The 20,578-nt window shown below is 45.5% G+C and overlaps 1 protein-coding gene across 1 annotated transcript in view; it reads right to left on the reverse strand.

Moving 5' to 3' along the window:
- Positions 1 to 20,578, reverse strand: part of ANO10 (anoctamin 10) — a 757,832-nt gene that overhangs the window by 237,059 nt on the left and 500,195 nt on the right. Inside the window, exon 12 of the mRNA XM_086951544.1 lies at positions 14,127 to 14,246. Within this exon, the coding sequence (XP_086807670.1) occupies positions 14,127 to 14,246 (120 nt within the window). The remainder of the gene's footprint in view (positions 1 to 14,126; positions 14,247 to 20,578) is intronic.

Here is a 20,578-nt window from a genome sequence, read left to right on the forward strand (position 1 = left end):
GCTTTCCAGATTACAGGCTCACCAAGGGCATATTCCATGGAGAAGGCAACTCACTTCTGCACATACACACCTTAGTCTATTATAACCATTGCGGCGCCAAGGAGGAATCGTGCATCGCTGATTCTTTTGTTTATTATTAAAACTAAAGCCTTAATACAGGAAACAGAAAGACAGAGCAGTATCCCTCACTTTACAAAGGGATCACCTGGATCATGCTTTTTTAAATAACCATCAAACATTGAGCCCCAACCGCCCCCTGGGAGAGTGGGAGCTCACGCATTCATAGAAACTATGGAAAGGGTTCGTTTCTTCGTATAAACGGGGCCCAGCTTGCACCTATACACTTGTCATCATAGCGATGCTAGTGAAGGCCATACAGTAATGACGCAATGTTCCAAAGTCTTGTTAACAACACATCATCCATAGGCTTGCATGGGGGCGCACAGGAAAGAAGTCCAAGAAAAACTGTCAATTTTGAATGTATGAAAAGTTTCTTTATTTAGTATTGTTCATTCTTTTAAAAGCATTCACAGTGCAAATTGCAAGAAAATCGGCCAACGCGTTTCACTCCCTACCAAGGAGTTTCTTCAGGGCGAGTGTTCTAAAACAGTAGCGTTTACTCAAATCCTCGAGAGGCGTAGAGAAAGTTCTTTGCCTCCTTGAATTCCTACTTATCCTGTCGAGTAGGTACCACTATGTTTAGATACTTGTTTTCACCTTAAGTTATTCGTGGACCTAATAAAGTTTCCTCGTCCGCGTCAATGTAACGGTATGGATGGTCCCAATCATCATCCATCGTAGTATACTGAACAGTGCACGTGGAAAGAATACTCATTGTGTGTAAACAAAGCCTTCAGTTAACCCCTTCGGCGCTGGTGACGGAACCGCTCCGTCACCAGCCTCGGTCGCGCTGTGCTGGTGACGGAGTGGTTACGTCACGGCCCGCTCGGCTCGGCGCGCCTGCGCGGTGCTGATTTCGCGCCTGCGTGGTGCGTTCTATTGAGCGGGCGGGGCCGTGACGGAACCGCTCAGTCACAAGCACAGAGCGCCTGAGGCTCGTGACAGAGCGGTTCCGTCACGAGTACGGGAGTGCCGGGCCGGCCCCCCCTCCCCACTAGCGCTGCGGCGGAATAGCCGCCGCAGCAAAGGAGTTAAAAAGGGTCCCTTAACACATACTATGTTTATAATGAAAAGACTACATCATGTGTGTGAACTATCATTAACTACATCGGTACTTCTAATTGTTTTAGAGAATAATTTATTCCTGCAAGGTTGATCACAGAATTGAATATATTTATTTAATGGTTGACTTATTGTTTTTTGATCTATGAGAATACAAACCCATTGTGTAACTGTAGAAAATCTTCGACAACATAATAATGTTCGCCAATTACTGGCAAAGACAACAGGTCTACCCTTTAAAAAGAGAGTCTTGAGCTACTGGCTTTACCACTGCTTGTTTTCAAAAAAGTATAAAAAGGGGGGGGGAATAAAAAATAGCCTCCACTGTATGAGTATGTATACGCACACAAATATCATGATGCAGCAGTGGTCATCTTTTCATAAAGAATAATCATTTCAAGATGGCTGCAACTGGGTGACAATGAAGGCGCAGGCATGGGTGGCCATCTTGGAATGTTTTTTCTCAAAAAAAAAAGCCTTCCAAAATGGCTGCCCGTTTGTGTACATCGTGTGCATGCAAGGTGACACACTAACAGCCACTTTGACTTTTTAATTGACCATCCCAATATGACCGAAGTCCATTTTTGAATGGTAAATTAAAAACCAGAAAGTATGCATTTTGGCACTACAGAAAAAAAGAAGTGAGCAACCTTTAGCAGTATGCAGCTGCTGATTTCTCCTAGAAAAAATAATATAAAAATACTAAAATAAAAAATAAGGAGGGAGGGGAGGAGCAGAAAACAACAGACGGAAATGCAAGTGACAGCTGCCGGGCCTATGAGCAAGCACTTGCAAAAAATATTTGTAATTAAAACAACAAAAATGTAAATGCTAATGAGAGAGGTGATAATGGGAGAGACAAAGGAACAATGGATTAAAAGTGAAGCAACCAGACTGGAAAGAGATGAATATGATGCACTCCAATGGACTGCTGGACAACATTTTTAAAAAGGGGCCACCTATAGTCAGCCGTATTAGGATACACATTATTATTATTATTATTATTATGTTTCTTATATAGCGCCTGAATCGACCCCCGAAGGGGTATCTCCGCGCTTGCCTTGGGAACCCGTCCTGGCTTTTCCCTGTGAGATAGCCCCTACAGGGCATCCCCAAGGTGAAAGCCAGGCATCCCGCCGCGGGGGGCCGTTGTGGAGATTAAGCAAGCTTAATGCCCAGAGTTGCAGAGTGTGAACCCATGATTAGGTCAGGCACCGAAGCGAGAATTATCGAGTCCATGGACATTTGAGCTCAAGACCCTGCCGCGTCGGGAATTGAACCCTGGTCCCGGGTCTGACCTCTGCTTCAGGGTCTGCCTGCTCTAACCAGTGAGCCACACTTCGCCACATCATCATCCAATCAGATATGATGTAAAGACTAAATGATCCAACAGTAGGACAAACACAAAATAAGGGGAAAGTCATTGAACGAGAAGCACAGAACTGAGAGGGCCAAAGAAGCTATCCAATCATAAACCCAACTTATTCTTTATAAATCTTGTATTGTAGATGATAGGTATTCAACAACAAAGAGCTAAATCTGTTTGTAGGGAAGATGTAAAAATAAAAAGCAATTCCTGAGATTATGACTGGTAGAAAAGCCAGCCCTCCCCAATATTTCCAAACTCCCTGAACTCTTAGGCATTGGTGACACCTATATCAATAGGCAGGTGTAGGCCTTCACTTTATAAGAAGGGCATTGCCACCCTTAATCATCCTGTAAACATTGGCATGTCTCCCACTCACACTTCTGTCTTTGGTTAACTGAACCCCTCAGTGTGTTTAAAGGGGGGTGACATTTACCCTGTGCAGACGAGCTACTTGTGCACATTTCTCATCCACTTCTGTTGGCAAGCTTATCCTAAGATACAACGACGTAGAATGCTTGCTACTTGTGTGTATGGAGCCTTCTATACCACAAAACTAGCCTAAAAGGCAGCCAAGCACTGTACGGGGTCAAAGGCAAGCATAAAGTCAACGAGTAATAGGAGAGGTAACTGGTTCTGGACTGGTACTGCATTGTATTTTAGTATTCTTTAACACCTTGGCTGCTAGGTGTTTTCCCCTCCTATGCTGACTTTTCATCATTCTTACTAATCATGACGAGCTCAGCTCGTCATCAGCACAGCTCAACCGTGCATCATGACGAGCTGAGCTCGTCATGAGCATGAAAAGGGTTAAAGACATGCGTCTTCAACTCCTTCCTGCACTGGAGCAGCACTAGGGTAGCAACATTTTCAATAAGGAATGTGATTATCAATGAGTACGTTGCATTTGACACAGGTAATAGGTAAAAATGATATCAACATGGGCCCTAACTCCAAGAGTTGCCACCAGGCATGCTCATCTCTTAGAACTCTGTTCTTTACCCAAAATCCAGCTCATTAGCATAGTACATGGACATTTAAAATGTCTGACTCGCATCTCTTAAAGTGGCCACTAGTGTCAGACACCAGATCATGAGTAGACGCCATTCTCACACCTGAGACTCTCACAGAAAGCCCAGGCAACAATCTCACTTGTCTTATCAAGACTCAACTGTGTTCATATACTATTCCAAGAAGTGGCAGCAGTCATGAGGAATCTCAAGGAATCAAGAACACAGTAGTGAAACAGCTGCTGCATGTAGACACAAGATCTCTATTCTCCCACTCCGAAAGCCCTTCGTAAAGAAGATCCCAGTGCTTAATTTGAGCCGGTGGTTTCTGGTGCTCGGCACCGGCACTTAATTGTAAACACAGGCACTTGTGACTGTCTGCAACATGGTGGCACTGTCTAATTTAGAAATGAGCACAACATTTGTTTATTAACTCAATATACATTAAAAATTACTATTACCTGCCGCCCAAGCCATTATTAACCTCTTCAGTGCTCCGGACGGTCCCCGGCCGTCCGACGTCATGGTGGCGTGTGCGGAAGATGGCTGGGGGCCGTCCATTTTCCGCAGGTGTGGAATTTTCCCCCACAGCGGGAGAATTGGCACCACAGCAAAGTGGTTAAATGTTTGGGGGCCTGGAATAGTCTGAATTGTTTCACTTGTAGGAGTTTGATGGTTAGTAATTGTGTTGGTGCTATCATTGGCAGCACTGGCAGGGGCAATGTGTGGTGCAAGCTGCAATGGCCTCCTGACAAGGGCATTGGCACTTATTTTTGTACAAATTAAGCACTGGAAGATCCACCTTCAAGATTTTATGCATTAAACACAAAACCCTTAACCACCAAGGTTCCTGGAGCATCCTTTTGACCCTCACATGACACCCAAGGCTTCCCATGCAGGTCACTTTATAAACATAGTTTCCCAACTTCACACAACAAACTGAGTAGCCTCCTACCCAGCTGCCCAGCAAAGTGCCTCAGTGCTATGCCAGGAGTATGAAAAGCTGTTTTCAAAACAAGGGGCAGAGAAGGACAAAGTGAGATATCAGCAGCCTGCAGAAATGTTTGTGTGCTCAGCATTTTTCTAGCAGGTGCCCATGCACATAAGAGCGGTGGTGCCGGGTGGGGGGTAGGAGGGGTGAGTTTCGGCAGACGAAGATGAAAGAAAATTAATTATTTATTCAATTTTCCCCTGTGGTCATTTGTTGAACCTCCCGCTCCCCCAACATGGCCCCAGCACTCTTACCTGCACAAGCTGCTCCTGCATTTTTCAGAGGATAATAATAACGGCAAGACAACATGAAGGTTCATGTACTTGCGGGACAGATCTGTGTTTTGGCTAGTTACAGTGTTAACTTACCATAAAGTAGCACAGAGGGTTAATGTGCCTGCTGCAAAGCACAATATATATCAAGCAGATGAGAGCTTTGTTGGTAATATAGAAAGGTCAGTGGGGTACTGCTTTTGTCACATAAATCCTTTTGTTATTTGCAGCTATTAAGTTATAATCCTTCTAATATAGCACAGTCAGATAAGAACGGGCACCAAAGAGCTGCATGCAAACCGCAAGGCAGAAATTTAGAACCCTGTGTTTTTCTCAATATTTTGGGATTCCAAGGTTGCTAAAAATGGTTGTTTTGGTTAGTAATGATTTCTCATAAGTATCAACAACTTCTGAGTAAGCGCTTCTCCAATCCCAGCACTCTTAACATATAAAGCCTTCCATTATGGTTGACATGTGACATCTGCATTTTGTAGCTGTCATTGCTTTATGTAACACTTCCTGTTTGAGGATTTTTACACACTTGTATGATTCATTATCCCTTTGTAGGTTGTATGATGTAAAGTGCTCCAACCACCTACACTTGTATGAGTAGCGCTATAAAAGAACAAGTATTTGCAATGCAATATGCCTCGCATTTAGGCTAGACTTATTGCATTGCAAATGGTAAGCATCACGGACAACTGGAGGGAGGGCGGGTGGGGGAGGGAGAGAAGGCACGCAGGAGGGGGGGCAGGCAGGGGGAAGAAGGCACAGACAATGGGGTGGGAGGGCAGGGGGAGTTAAAAAAGGCACAGCAAGAGGAGGGGAGGGGGTAAAGAAGGCACCAAAGCATGTTGTGCATGCAGTAGGAGAACCTCATTAAAGAAAATAGTGCTCACAGTCTAAATAACACGTACCATGTAACAACCGAAGTAAAGGGGCTAGTCGCCATAGGAGGTGACAAATGAAGAGGAGGTGGTACTAAGGAGGAAATAACAAGCCTGTTGACGAATCAGAATCCAGCATTTAGGACAGACAAGGATACTAGCCAATGGCAAATATGTGTGGAGAGTGGGTGGGGCTTTTATTACCTTATCCACTACAACAAGTCTCTCACAGAGCAGCGCATGCGCGTTAGCTCTAGGCTCGACCTAAAAAGTTTGACAGAGGCCATGGAGAGATGTGGGGGGCCGATGGAGGGTGATGGTGAGGAAATCTGTGGAGAAGGAGGTAATGATGGGGCGGAGACAGCAAAGATTGTCCCACAGGGCTCCACCAACCTTAAAGCCGGCCCTGACGCGTGCACCGACAGCATATAAACACGGCTCCTCAGGCGTGACCGCTCGCACCAGTCTCCAACCTCAGTCTACACAGATTTTCAGAGCTAAATCGCTTTTTTTTGGGGAACGTGAAAGCAATTCGGAAAGTGTTTCAAATACATTCATGATTGACGTCGGATAAGACTGCAGAGCTAAGTAAGGCAACACACTTTAGTGTAAGCAGAAATACAAGGCCAGAACTAAGGTGTTTCTGCCAGCTCCATTGGATGATTTATAAATAAAACTAATAATAAAAAAAATCCAGTCCCCCTCCCTCCCCATCACGCTCATCGCACAGCCAGTGCCAGCGAGATAACGAGGCACACGGGTCGGTATGGGCGCATCGTCAGAAAATACAGAGTTTCCTGTCAAAATGCAATCAGCATAAACGAACACAGCAGGGATTCTGTCGGTTCCCGTACAACGACCCCCTCACCTCCATTTCAGACACGATTTCTCTGCTGGCAGAGAGTACCGCGCGCATCTGACACCTCAGGGCGCGCGCGGGAGCTGATGCACTTATCCCAAGAGAAACAGAGAGGAAATGTCACAAAACATTCCCCAGAACCAGCGACAGATCCGCGCCTTCCAGAAATTGCTTTTAGAGCGCTCTGGAACGTGAATCTCAGGTACAGTAATTCAGAAAAAAACAAAAATGCTTCGACGCTGAGGAAATACAACAGAACGTGCAGTGACAGGACCTCACAGGATGAAATCGCCCCCACCACCGGATAAAACATTCGGTTTAAGAGATGTGGCGTGCAGACATGGGCCCTGGTGACAGAAGAGCTTGTTGCCACACAGGACAGTCGCCTCTGTTACTGGTACACATGTGAAATACATCAGTGGCGATTTAGACGCCATTTTGCATGGGCGCCATGTTTTCATGGTGGTCTTTCAATTAGAAACAGCGCTGTGGGTAAAGCCAGGACCGGCGCTAGGCAATGGGCAGTGCGGACAGCTGCCCAGGGCCGCACTCAGCCCACCATCATGGGGCCCCGCACAATTGCAACACTCCACCGGTCCTCATGTACCCCTGCCAATCCACTTGAAAGACAGGTGTCTCTTTACAATCGGTGTAAATTGGTGTGGTAGCCCCCGGTGTGACAATAAGGGCCTTGACCATTGCGACAATCTTTTTGGCACCCCTCTACTCCCGTTACACCTTTCTCCATGGATTCCCTCACTACCACCCTCCAAAATTGCCTCTCATCTCTTCATAGCCCTGCATTACATTTTATTTATATCACTCTCCAATTTCTCTCACACTCAGTTATGTGTACTGCATGGTACATGTTCTTTGCAGCAGGCACATTAACCCTCTGCACAACTTTAGGATGGGTCAAAACTGCCACTAGACAAAACTATGATCTCGCTCCAACAAGAACATTAATCACTAGAGTATCTTGACATTTCTATTGTTGCCTGAAAACTGCTAGACACACAAGGAACTCTGCAGGTCAGGACAGGTGCAGCGGCACCGGTCGCACCACCCCAAAACCGGCCCTGTTCCGTTGAATAATTTTGTTGCAACCTTTAGTGTAGAGACTTTTCATGGTCCAATATGTATTTTGAAACATCTGAATAACTCTAATACAAAATTTGTTTCATATAGAGTGAGTACTGTGGCTTTGGTTGACTTTCTATGGACCCACTGGACAACAGCACGAGGTCACAATGGTATGCACAATTAAAGCGCAAACACCATTTATCCAGCTTACTTTACAGAAGCAAACCAAGCCCTGCCTCTCTTATACAAACCTCTGGTGCCTGGTCTACGTCTTCGTCTTATCATACATCAATGGAGGCAATGGACTACACTCTGGCCGCCCTGAATCCTCCTTGACAACAATCAAAGCTGTTCCTCTTGCAGGAGCTCAACTCATCACTAACCAAAGACATTTTAAGAGCATCTCCCTACCTCAAAAGAACTGCATTGGCCAGAATCCATTTCAAAGACACTTGCGTGATCTACAAGGCACGCAACTGGAATACACCTTATCCCCTTTGCCTCTAAACTCAAGGTGCCCGTTGGGGCCTGCACTGCTCTCAGCTCATCCCTGGCCAGACTGAACATCCAAACGACTTGCAGAGAATGCACACATCAACAGGCTTTCTCGGTGTGTAGACTAGGACAATGCAAGGACACCTCTTTGTATCCGAGATATGCTTCATCATTGAGGCAATTCAAGGAAGCACTCAAAACCCACCTCTTTACAACCTTCTGACTATCCTGGCTAGTATCCTTCCACCACCCACCTCTCTCCACAGTGACACTGATTCTTCTGTATTTGTACGGATTGTCTGCCCTTCCCTCTCAGCGTAAACATACTTGCTGGCCTCTCCACGCTCGCATGTTGGCTATGTAATCTCTTACTATTTATTGGTCTCCGCTGCCCCCTTCATCTAAGTTTGCATTTTATAAGCACCCCCAATAAAATTAAAATAAAACAGGACCACTGATTGATCCAGTGTTTCTATAGTGACATTGGATCAATCACTGTTATCAACTGGGGGTAGCCAAGAAAGAGTAGCAACTGCTACCCCAGGGTAATTAGCTGGTACCCCTGGCACTGCCCTTACTACCCTATTTTAAGGGCAGGAAGGGAGTGGGAGGAGTAGAAGGTAAACAGACCTCCTATTTATGTTTTGTAGTTTCTCTACTTGCCTTTTCATTAACTCCACACAAGCAAATACAAGGCTGCCAAGTGGCCAACAGTGAGACAAGGGGGCAGATCATTGATGTCATCTGGAGGCAAAGAGTGCATGATGTAACTTTCGCATTTTAGAGAATTGATATCCGTGAGGCCCATTAAGCCGTATGGTTATACCACTAAGAGTGCTTGATATTCATAACTGAAAGCATTTTGATGTACTAAACACACCACAACTTTGTGATCTCACCACAGCAGATGGCACCCGCTTGGCAACCTTTGCAGCAAAAAAGCCACAAACAGGCACACAGTGAAGACACTGACTCTGTTCTAGAGACATCAAAAGATTTCACTGGAAATACCTTTATCACCAAGTATCCTTTTCAAAACACAGGTGTGATATATTGTACTGGAAGTGTAGAACAATGTGACTTCCTTTCCTCTGTTTTTCAATACTTAAAGGCTCTTTAGAGTCCCCCGCTAATGGCAGAAAAATGCGATAATCGAATTACCCCATATTTTACAATTCCCATGAAATCAGATATTCAGAAGCATCACAGAAGCATCATGAAAGGTTTCCAACAGAAGAAAGCTGTTGGAAACAAAATGTCCCAAATGTGGCAAATTTGTGCAGCACGGCAGGTCTGTTACTTGCTCGCGGTGATCCGCACGCTTTAGAAATTTGTTTATTACTCCTGATCTTAAAATGAAGTAGGACTAACACACCTTCTAACTGTGCTAACATTAATACAGGCACTATGGAATTACTGCTGGATGTGGTGCCCATCTCTACAGGCAGGTAATAGACACATTTGAGTGCAAGTAACCCAGAGCATTGACAGATTTATTAAAAAGAAGATCATCAATAACACAAGGAGCCGGTGACTGATCAGCTGAATTTAATATGTTATAGTTTGTCATCTATTGAACCTGAATTTTAAAATACTGTAATGGAGCGTGACAAATTTTACATCCAATATTAGCGCACTACGTCAGACGCAACATCTATTTGACATGGTATTTCCTTTATGCGTCTCAGGAACTGTTATTTCTACTTTTATTTCAAAACCGATTAAAGATTTAAATTTAATTGACTGATCAGCTTGTGAAAAGTGCCAGGCTGGCTCTCCCAGGACATTATCCTCCAATCACCTGCTGGTCAAGCGCCCCAAAAAGAGCACAAACAATCCAACAAAATGTGCTCCAATGGGTGAGAGAATTGCTTAATAACAATGCACCATTTCATCTCAGTTGAAACTACCAATTGCAGAGGGGAGAGTCTGAAAAGGGGGGGCTCTTATTATCAGGACCCTGCTGCTGAATTACTACCAGTGTTCACACTGCATTAGTGCAGTGCAAGGAGTTGAGAGCCATGTCCCAGTTGTATAATTTTTTTCCTGTGATTGTGCATCCCACAATACAGTGAGTGGAGAAGTGCTACACAGACTGGTGAACTTTGCTGCATAGCAGGCGTGATAAGCATACGGAAATTAAAAGGGTAAAGAAAGAAAATTGTAAGCTGAGGCTGATGACATGAAGCCGCAAACACGTCTTCAAAACCTCACAACCAATGGCCTTTTTGTGTAAGCACTGTCAGAATAGAAAAAAACACATGAAACATGCTTGTGAATAGCCGCAGAGCCCTGAATTTGAAGGCTTAGCAAACACTTCCTGTGCTCACACTAATGCTCACACTCCCCATCCCTCTGTTTTCTTGCAAAGAGCCCTCACTTCCTCCTCCAGAAAAGTCCACCTGGAAAGTCAGATGTTTCCAGAGTTAGTTGCTCGCAAATCACGAGTTCTGCTTTGATGGAGGAAGGTCTACTTTTGAAGCTTCTGGCTGGCACTTATGAGTGTAACAAAACTACTATATGAATCAAGCCCTTGGCTACCAGTCAGAACATAAGTACATCTTTTCTCCAACTCCATATTATCAATTTACATGCAGTTTAGCTTCAGAGCCCCAAAACAGGGATCATAAAACAGAGTACTGATGCTATCCACATCAAAAAGACATCCACAAGAGTGGCAGGACCGGAGGGTATCCTCAGCGTAGAGATAAAAGCAGCAAACCCAATGATGAGTAAATTCTCTCAGCTCTTAAAGTTAGCAGGAGGTGGTTTATTAATACCCGCACCAGGCCAGCGGAGTACTTTGTGCCCACCTTCAGAGAAGATACAGCTGTGACCCAAAACGTCATTGTTTGCAGTCCTGCTTGGTACTAACCGAAAGCTATGCACAACGATGTTATGGCACAAACCATAAAAAATGGATGAAAATAAATGTGATCCTTACATCTCAGACGTGGCACAAACAACAAAGACCTACAGCAGATAATTGTGTGGCCTTGCTCTATTCAGTGGCTGCTGCGGTCAACTCGAGGTAGGGCCCACGGCACGGTTATAGTAAACGTCAGCACCACCATTGCTTGAAACACACTATGCCTAGTTCGATTCTTGGGGTACTCATCCAAATTTACTGAAGTAACTCATGCATTCCAATATCTTCCTCTCAGTCCAGGACAGCAAACATAGTTTAACCCCTTGCATGCGGCTGTGATTCTGCGCCTGTGCGGCAAAATCGCGAGTGGGCAAGTTCATGATGGCCCCCAGCCGTCATCAGCACACGAGCACCGCGGTGCATGACGGACGGAGGCCGTCATCAGCATGCAAGGGGTTAAATTACGTTCATCAAACAGGCTCTTGAATTAGATTTTTCTTATATATATTCTGTGTTTTATGATACATTTATGTACAATGCTTTTATGACTAATATGTCGAATAAAGCTTGTTTGGATTGGATTGGCAAACATAGTGGGAAAATAATTACAAATCAAAGATTTAAACAGTAGTGTCTTCCAGCAAAGCTTCATTTTAAAGTTGATGCTCTGCATAAGCTTCTTGAAGCATTCTTGCTGAGAAAATTTCCCCTCCTCAAAAGCGGGGACTTGCATTTACACATTCTCATTCATGCCAAAGAGGGTGCAATAAGATTGTCTGCCTTTGAAAAATAGAATAAATTAAAAAATAAACTACTGAAAAAACAAAGTTTTGATCTTTGCCAAACAAAGGAGTGAGTTTGACAGCAACTTCACTTTAAAAAATCCCATCCATCCCAGCGCCTAGGCATGCCTTGTTTTCTGATGATATTTTAAAGTCTTGAGATAACTTAAAAAGCTTAAGATATCTTAAGATGACTCAGAAAGCAGCATAGCCGTCTCCTCTTTGGCGCCGTCTGCTGCCACAGACAAGGGCTTCTTGGCTAGAATGACAGAGGGTTGGATGAGGGCTTCACCAGCATAGACACAAGTTAAAGGTTTCTTCTTGATCTAGAAGCCACAAGCTATCCACCTCTTCTAAACCGCGACTTAGCCAGAAGCCCTGCTGGACTCTGCGGGCCTGCCCTGTGTCTGCCTGAGCTGCATGGGAGCTGCCACACAGTGGAAGGAGTCCAGAAAAGCTGGTCCTCTCTGCTACTCACCATATCCCAGGGGACAGCTCCCCAAGACTCTTCCCAACAGTGCAAGTGAGCCTGCGGGAGCAGCATGCTTCTCCACACCAACAAGCAGCTTGTCTTATTTTTGGGAGACCGCGACTCTACCTTGCGACCACTCGCCCCCTCCCACTGTGAGAAGCGCAGCTTCTTCACCTGAGTGTCCTCCATGGGAAGACATTGCGCATCTCCTTGGGCATTAACCTTAAGGGATTTCCTGACCACAACAAACAATTCAAAAACATGTAAAATTCAATATTTTGTGCTACCAAACCTAGCCATTTGGCTCGCCCTTGTGCCGCTGAAGCTCAAAATCTTCGACCACCAGCAGAAGATCACAATATAGTTCAATGCTTGCCTGCTTTTTATTCACAACAAATTTTATTGAGTTTATGCCATAAATCAGGACCAGTGAGGCCCGTATACATATACGAGGCATTATTATGGAAAATCCCTTGAATAATAAAACACCTGAACGTGCACATGGTCCACCCGACCGCCCTCCCACCCACCTTAGATCATTGACAATGCCTCTATGCAGAATGCGTGCCCGCTTTAATACATAAAACAGCTCCTTCATAGTTCTTGTGCTGCCGTATCGCAGCAATCTGCGGTCTGTAATCCATCTTCTTTCTGCTCGAATGTAGGTCTTTAGAGGGCCTTTGTTTTACCATGTGGAGCCCAAAGCCTCTCTTATTCTTTAAAGCTGTTCTTCTCCTGAATCGCCCCATCTCTACTAACCAAATCTTTCTTATCTCTTCCTTCACTTTGTCTTTTCTTCTTCTCTTGTTCTACTGCTTCTGTCTTTTTTCTCATCCCTTCTGTAGCTTCTTGTCTCCCTCCCACTGCTCCTCTTACTTTTTGCCTTCTCTGCCTGTACCTTTGTTGGATCATCGTTCCAGAAACATACTCCGAATGCTAGTGTCACAATTAGGCCCTAATTAGGATGTCGGTCTGAATACCAACATCCTTGGTTTGAATTTCAACCGCCGTATTATGATTACAGCGGTCGAAATTCAAACCGGCCGGTCATTCCGACTGGCTTCCGACGGGCTGAAGGGCCTGTCGGCCAGTCGGAAACCGAAACCTAATCTCTTACGGACGGCGTTTCCGCAGTCGGGATTATGATGTTGGTTTCCGACAGGCTTTCCATGTCGGGCTTTCCGACATGGAAAGCCTATCAGAAAGCGATTTTGGGGGGCCCAAGCAGGGCCCCTTTTCTACCACAGCCTCTGGTTGGGAGCCTGTAAATCCCTGCACTGTGTGGAAGGCACCATGAGGTGCCTGCCACACGGTGCAAGGATTAACATGGACTCCCATTTCTCCATGGGAGCTTGGGCTGGGGCCTGTTTCCGACTGCCGCACAAGCTTTCTTAGGGAAATGGGGGTGAAGTTGTTTCGCAATCACGGTTTCGGATCGCCGACCTTAGGTCGGTCAGTCTCAAAACCGCAGGGATGTAAATCGGAGGAAACTTCGACTGACATTCTAATCAGCCCCTTAGTGCTTTAGGTCGTGTTAGAGTTTCTACTACAATAATTTACTGACATAATAGTTCCCCATGTTTACCTTTTTTTGCTTTACTTTGTGATGGTGCATTATTCTGTGCTTGCTACCGATACATTCTCCATGAGCTTGCTACCGATACATTCTCCATGACAGAGTGCTTAGCTAGATTTTTTTGTATTGTGTTGCATTCAATGCACTATCTATTTGATTATCTTTCAGCCAAAATCATATTACAAAATTGAACAAAAAAATGTGCTAAAAAATAGGTCCTTTGACGTTCTTAGCACATTCTTCAATGAATACTCTTGATTGTAGGAGTAAAGTGCTTCTTACCTCTTTCTTTTTAAGTGCTTCCAAAGACTCAAATTCTAACCTGGCCAGCTTCAGCCTGATCTCATGTGGTTTATCCGGTATCACAAAAGCCATCACGAATTTTATTGCCAGCAGAGCATGCTGTGAAAACAGAAAACAATGTTATTTGCATAAAATCTCCATAAGAAAATGGGCTAACATTATAAACATTGAAGCTGACTGCAAACCTATACATTTGGGTAAAAATTGGTGACGACATTTACAAGCATATTGTTTGATATTGTGATGCAAGATGGATACAATTTACACGTGAGAAGAGGGTCATACATCAGGCTAATGTAAGGAAAGTGAGGAAGGACTATGCACTAAGTATGAACATTCAGCCTTAGTACTCCTGCATGAAATAAACCTATCGGCAGCTCTTAGATCGCAAATAACATCAACATGGCCTGTCTTGCCCATAATGGTATGCATGCTGGTAGCTACCTTCCTACTACCTATATTTGACAAAGCAAAGACCTCCTGGTCAGCCTTCTGTGGAGATGTCACTGTGATGCACTCTCTCTCTCTCTCTCATATACTACGAGGACCACCTCAGAAAGTCCCCCTTTTACAAAACAAAAGCCTGGCTATTATCTTCATATCTTAGGATCTGACTGTAGCAATTCAGGCAGTTCTGTGATGAATTTGGTGTATTTTCTCAGTGCTCTTCTTGGAACGGATTGTATCTACTTTACCCAAGTCCCCTGTGACCTGCGTGCTGGTATACCGTCCTCCTCATACCCCTTCCCAGTTCATTCCTGCTTTTCAAGAGTTATTGGCCCCTTCAGTGGTCAATAATGCGTCTGTTCTTGTGCTCGGCGATTTTAATTTTTGGCCCAATGATCCCTCAGAAGACCCCACATCTAAGGACTTTACTTCTTTACTATTAAGCTTAAATTTCGTTCAGCACATCCGTGCCCCAACACATGTTCGGGGCCATACTTTACACCAAATATGGACCCTTAATTTACCTACTACTAACTTGTCCATCGCTCCTTGCGTATGGTCCGATCATCATCTATTGTCTTTTTCCCTGGACCTGCGCGCGCAAAATGTCCCCAGTGGCTCTAAAACCCTTTGGGCTAGAAGTTGGAATCGTGTAGATATCTCTGCCTTCTGCGAGTCCTTAACTGCCACCTGCCCAGATCTCACTGACACACCTCCTCAACAACAGCTGGCCACTTTGGACAGCTGGTTAATCCACCTTCGGGATGAAAAGGCCCCTTTAAAGAAGGTTACCATAAATCACCACCACCATGCTAACAAGTGGTTCACTCCTGCTCTGAAAGCACTCAAGTTAACTGTCCGTCAAGCTGAACGGGCTTGGAGGTTGAAATACTGCTCCACTAGCAAAATTCACTATACCACCCTGCTAGCAGAGTATAAAAAAGCCATCCAAGCGGCCAAGAAAGATTACTTTTCCCAACGCATTCTGGCAGCAGAATGCCAGCCACGTGAAATTTTTGCTACAGTCCATGAGTTAGCCCTATCAGACAGGCCTTCACCTACGATTATACCCTCCCAGTCATGGTGCAACTCACTAAACGAGTTTTTCATTGAGAAAGTTGCGCAAATAAAAGCTCGCATTCCTCCTCCATCAAACTCTTCATCAGATTGTCCCCCGCCACAGAACACCCAGTGCCTTACTTGTATTCCGACGCTAACCAGTGAGTCCCTCCCTCCGCTTCTTAAGCGTGTAAAATCTGAGTCTCCCTCTGACACGTGTCCAGCCCGTATTCTGGCCCAAGTGTTCTTGGCCTGTCCTGCCCCCGCTCTCACCGTCTTAAACAATACTTTCACTAAAGGTCTAGTTCCCACTGCATTTAAATCGGCCACCATCATCCCCATTTTAAAGAAGCCTGGGGCTGACCCTTCCTCCCTAGCCAACTACCGCCCCATATCCCTGCTCCCCTACTTGGGCAAGGTGGCGAAGACGCATGTGTCTCAAATCCTGAGCACCTTTATTGAGGACAGCAACTATCTGGCCCCATGTCAAGCTGGTTTCCGACCTCGACATTCTACCGAGAAGGTGGTGATTTCGGTCATGGACCAACTTAGGGAAGGACTCGACGCCAACACCCCCAAGATCCTGGTCCTATTGGACTTATCCGCCGCCTTGACACCGTGGACCATAACATCCTGCTATCACGGGTCAGGGCGGCGGGGATAGGGGGGCTTGCATTTGCCTGGGTCGAGTCTTTCCTGAAGGACCGTAATCAGACAGTCCATCTAGGCACCTTCTCGGCCTCTCCACGCACTGTCAACTGTGGTGTCCCTCAGGGTTCTGCTCTTTCCCCTTTACTTTTTAACCTTTATATTTTCCCAATGGTATTTGCTTTACAGAATATGGAGGTCACTGTATATAACTATGCAGATGATCTTCAACTCATTTTTGATCTTTCTTCCCCTTCAGGGGTTGGCAGTTTCCAGTCCGTCATGCTATTTATCCGAGACTGGATGAACACCAATCAGTTAAAACTCAATCCGGATAAAACAGAACTTGTGGCGACGGGCGGTGCTGCCAATCCCTGGTCCTCTTCCTTCTGGCCCTCTTCACTTGGACCCCCTCCTCTCCCTTCTTGTTCAATTAAAACCCTCAGGATTATACTTAACAACAAATTAACTCTCCACTCACACATCAATTCGGTGGTCTCTTCTTGTTTCTTTACACTTCGAGTTATTCGGAAAGTTGCCAGATTCTTTTCCACCTCAGCTCTAAAGCTGATCCTGATGGCCATGGTCCTGTCAAAGATTGACTATGGCAACATCATTTATAACGGAGCTCCTGCTTATGCTTTGCAGCGCCTTCAGTTAGTACAAAACCAGGCTGCTCGCCTGGTCTTTGGCCTGTCTAGGTCCCATCATTCGACCCCTTTGCTTAGGAGCTTACATTGGCTCCCCATAAAACAACGAGCCAGGTTTAAGCTAGGGTGCTTGACTTTTCAAGCAAGAGCGGGCACAGCCCCTGCCTTTATCAATTCGGCAATCTCTCCCTATGTCCCCTCTAGGGACCTCCGCTCCTCTAGCCTAGCCTTACTAATTACGCCCCGGTTCAAAAGGAAGCGGGCAGGGGGGCATAAGTTTGCCGTACTTGCACCCACCTTTTGGAATGACCTCCCCCTACCTTTAAGACTCTCTTCCTCCTACATGGAGTTTTGGAGGTCACTAAAAACGTTATTATTCCAGCAGGCCTTTGGCACCTAGCTCTCCTATTTATCCTCCTCCAGGGACCTCACCAGCGCCATGAAACTGACTCAGTGTACGTGCGCTCTACAAGTATTTTTAAATTCAAAATTCAAAATTAAATTCAAAAATCCTGCTGAAGTCTCCTAAATTTTCTGAAACGTGTATATCCAGGTTTAGGACCTTCTACGCCCCTGTGTGAATAGTATCTCAATGTTCCTGGGTCACACACTTTGACAGCCACGTATAACCAAGTAAGATAGTGCTCGCTTGACCAAGAGTGCTTTGGGGCTTCCTGAGGGACAGGAGAGTGCTACACAAATACCCGAATACAATAAATTGACTGGCACACTCGCATGCATTGCTCGCACTCCATGCAACATCAATAACAAAATAACCACCTACAAGTCTCTTTGTCTTACTTCTAGGCAGAAAATACCAATGCTGTATCCCTGCATCCAGCATTACCAACACTATGGCTATGGGATACCACATTATTCCAAGTGGGAACAATAGGGTATCTGGAGAAATGAGGAATTACAGAGGAATTTGTGGTTCCACATCCTATTTTCGTCGTAATTGCCCATTTTTGGTCAGGTTTCCAACTGGAATTGTCACCAGCTTTTAGCTGGTGAACTGTTTTGGGGGTGTGGTCTTTAGCAGAAGAAACATTCTCTCCGAAATACAGACAAAAACACATAAAACACGCGTCAGGGGATTTCCAGGATGACTGGGTAAGTATTTGACAGGAAACACAACTTAAACGTGATTAAAGTGAACTGCATCTACCATTATGCATTTCTGAGCGACTGGTGCAACACCTGTAAGTGCAAACTACATCCCTAGAAATGGTTTAAAGTGTTCTTTGACCAGGAAATAGGTCTGCTACCTGTTTGCCTGAGCATGTTGCATTCACCATGCACGGCAATACTCTATAACTAGCAAGTTAGCCCACCAACTACCTGCCCCCCACCGGCAGCTCCTCCGCTATGGCAGAGGAGCTTCCCCCACCCCACCCCCACCAACATCCTCAAAACTTGAAAAATAATAAAACAGGTTTATTATCGTTTCATTTTTCAAGTTCTATGGGTCGGTCTGAATCTTGGGGGTAGGGCCATCGCGCGCCAGTTGCGAGGGGGAGTGGTGGGAACTGCAATCAGTGCGCATGTTGGTTTGGCTGGCCATCTCAGGACGGTCAAAGTGAGATGGCCAAACTGACATGCGCACTGACCTGCCACAAGCCTGGGCTGCGTTGCCGGGTTGGAGACAGCAGGCCGAGGCTCGCAGTCTCTCTGGGTGCGCAAATCCAGGGTGCTCAGGCCAATCCTGACCCTGCTGTCATGCATGAGCAGCGTCTGGATTGGCTGCAGGGGAGACTGGGAGCCAGTGCTGCAGTGAGGAGCGGGGCGGCGATGCAGTGGGAAGCAGGAACGTTTTTTTTGGGTGTTTTTTTGTATTGTCGTTGTCCGTCTCCACTGCCCCCTCTGCCCCATCGCTCTACCCTGATACCAGCTGCTACTTCTGCCTCATCCTCCCCAAAAGGAAGAATTATTCGCCTCTGAAGAGTGACAAAAACTAGGAAGCAGGTGTCAGGAGATTTTCAGTATGACCGAGCAAGTATCTGCAAAAGTTGACTTTAGCTACCATAACGCCTCAAGAAAGGACTCGTGCAACACCTGAGACTGTCACACTGTTTGAAACTTTAGTGCACAACAGTGCAATTTTAAAGGAATAAAAGGAATAGATTTTTTATTCACTGTTCAGCTTTTCTTTTTATATTGTAGACTTTACGTTTTTTTTGGTACTTTTACAAAAACACGAGGACATTCTCCCTCCTTCTTTGTGTGAACACAGAGAGCCATTCTGACAAGCGGTAAATTCTGTGAACCTTGTGGTGGCAACTGGCGCCATAACACTGTGACCCGAATGAGTGAATGGATGCAGGGTGCCACAGCTCAGGCGGAATGTTCCAGTTGATGCCCGCTGGCAGCAGTCGCGGGCATTTGGCCTTTCACAGTATTGCGTGCCCTTCTACCTTGCTGCAGAAAAACAAAGTCAGGTTGAACTCGCTGAATGCCAGACGGTACTTTAATTCGCCAGGGCTGTAGGACTGCAGCAATCGATGCCACCCTACAAGGAAATGTATGCGCCAAGGTAGCCGCTTCTGATCAACAAGCACAGCACGAAGTTAGGATTCGGAGGGCAAGAGATTGTAAAAAAATCAAAACAACAAGCTTAATAAAACGTAAAGAACCCATGAGGAGGATGCACTCTCATTGAAACCGTCACAATGAATGGAAATGGACCAGTGGCGGAAGAGGTCAGATCCAATGCCCCATCTATGTTTAGGGGAGTGAGTGAGTGAGTGAGTGAGTGAGTGAGAGTGAGTGTGTGAGAGTGAGTGTGTGAGAGTGTGTGTGTGAGAGTGAGTGTGTGTGTGAGAGTGAGTGTGTGTGTGAGAGTGAGTGAGTGTGTGAGTGAGTGTGAGAGTGAATGTGTGAGAGTGTGTGTGAGAGAATGTGAGAGTGAGTGAGTGTGAGAGTGAGTGTGTGTGAGAGTGAGTGTGTGTGTGAGAGTGTGGGAGTGTGAGAGTGAGTGTGAGAGTGAGTGAGTGAGTGAGTGAGTGTGAGAGTGAATGTGTGAGAGTGAGAGTGAGTGAGTGTGAGAGTGAGTGTGTGTGAGAGTGAGTGTGTGTGTGAGAGTGAATGTGTGTGTGAGAGTGTGAGAGTGAATGTGTGTGTGAGAGTGAGTGAGTGTGTGTGTGTGTGTGTTTGTTTGTTTGTTTGTTTTTTTGCTTATGTCATGAGCTGCGACAGACAGCAAGCTGTCAAGCCAGACCTAAAAAATATACAGCCCTGTTCACAAAAGTATGTTTGGCTCAACATGCAAGAGTCAGACTGAAAATATTTCTTTCACTTCTGCCCAGGTATTCACATAGGGATTCTGGCAGGTGTAAATACATTACTACTGTACATTTCTTCAGCGGGGAAATTTGCCGCAGCAAATCCCACCAAGGATGAGGGGAGTGGGCGTTGCAATGAGTGGTTTGCCTTCAAAGTTTGGAAACAACCACAAATATTTACATTACTGGTATTCCCAAAGTCCTTGCTGATACGTTTCCACCCTGAAAATGGTCAGAGATTTACTCCAGCTAAGAGCTGGATCAAGTACCCTACTGGGCCGATAGGTGCGCGGGGCAAGAGCTTTCTCGACAAGTGAAAATGTTTTCCCCATTAAAAAAACATTAA

This window comes from Lissotriton vulgaris, unplaced genomic scaffold, assembly GCF_964263255.1.
Source record: "Lissotriton vulgaris unplaced genomic scaffold, aLisVul1.2 SCAFFOLD_310, whole genome shotgun sequence".
Classification (NCBI taxonomy): Eukaryota; Metazoa; Chordata; class Amphibia; order Caudata; family Salamandridae; genus Lissotriton; species Lissotriton vulgaris.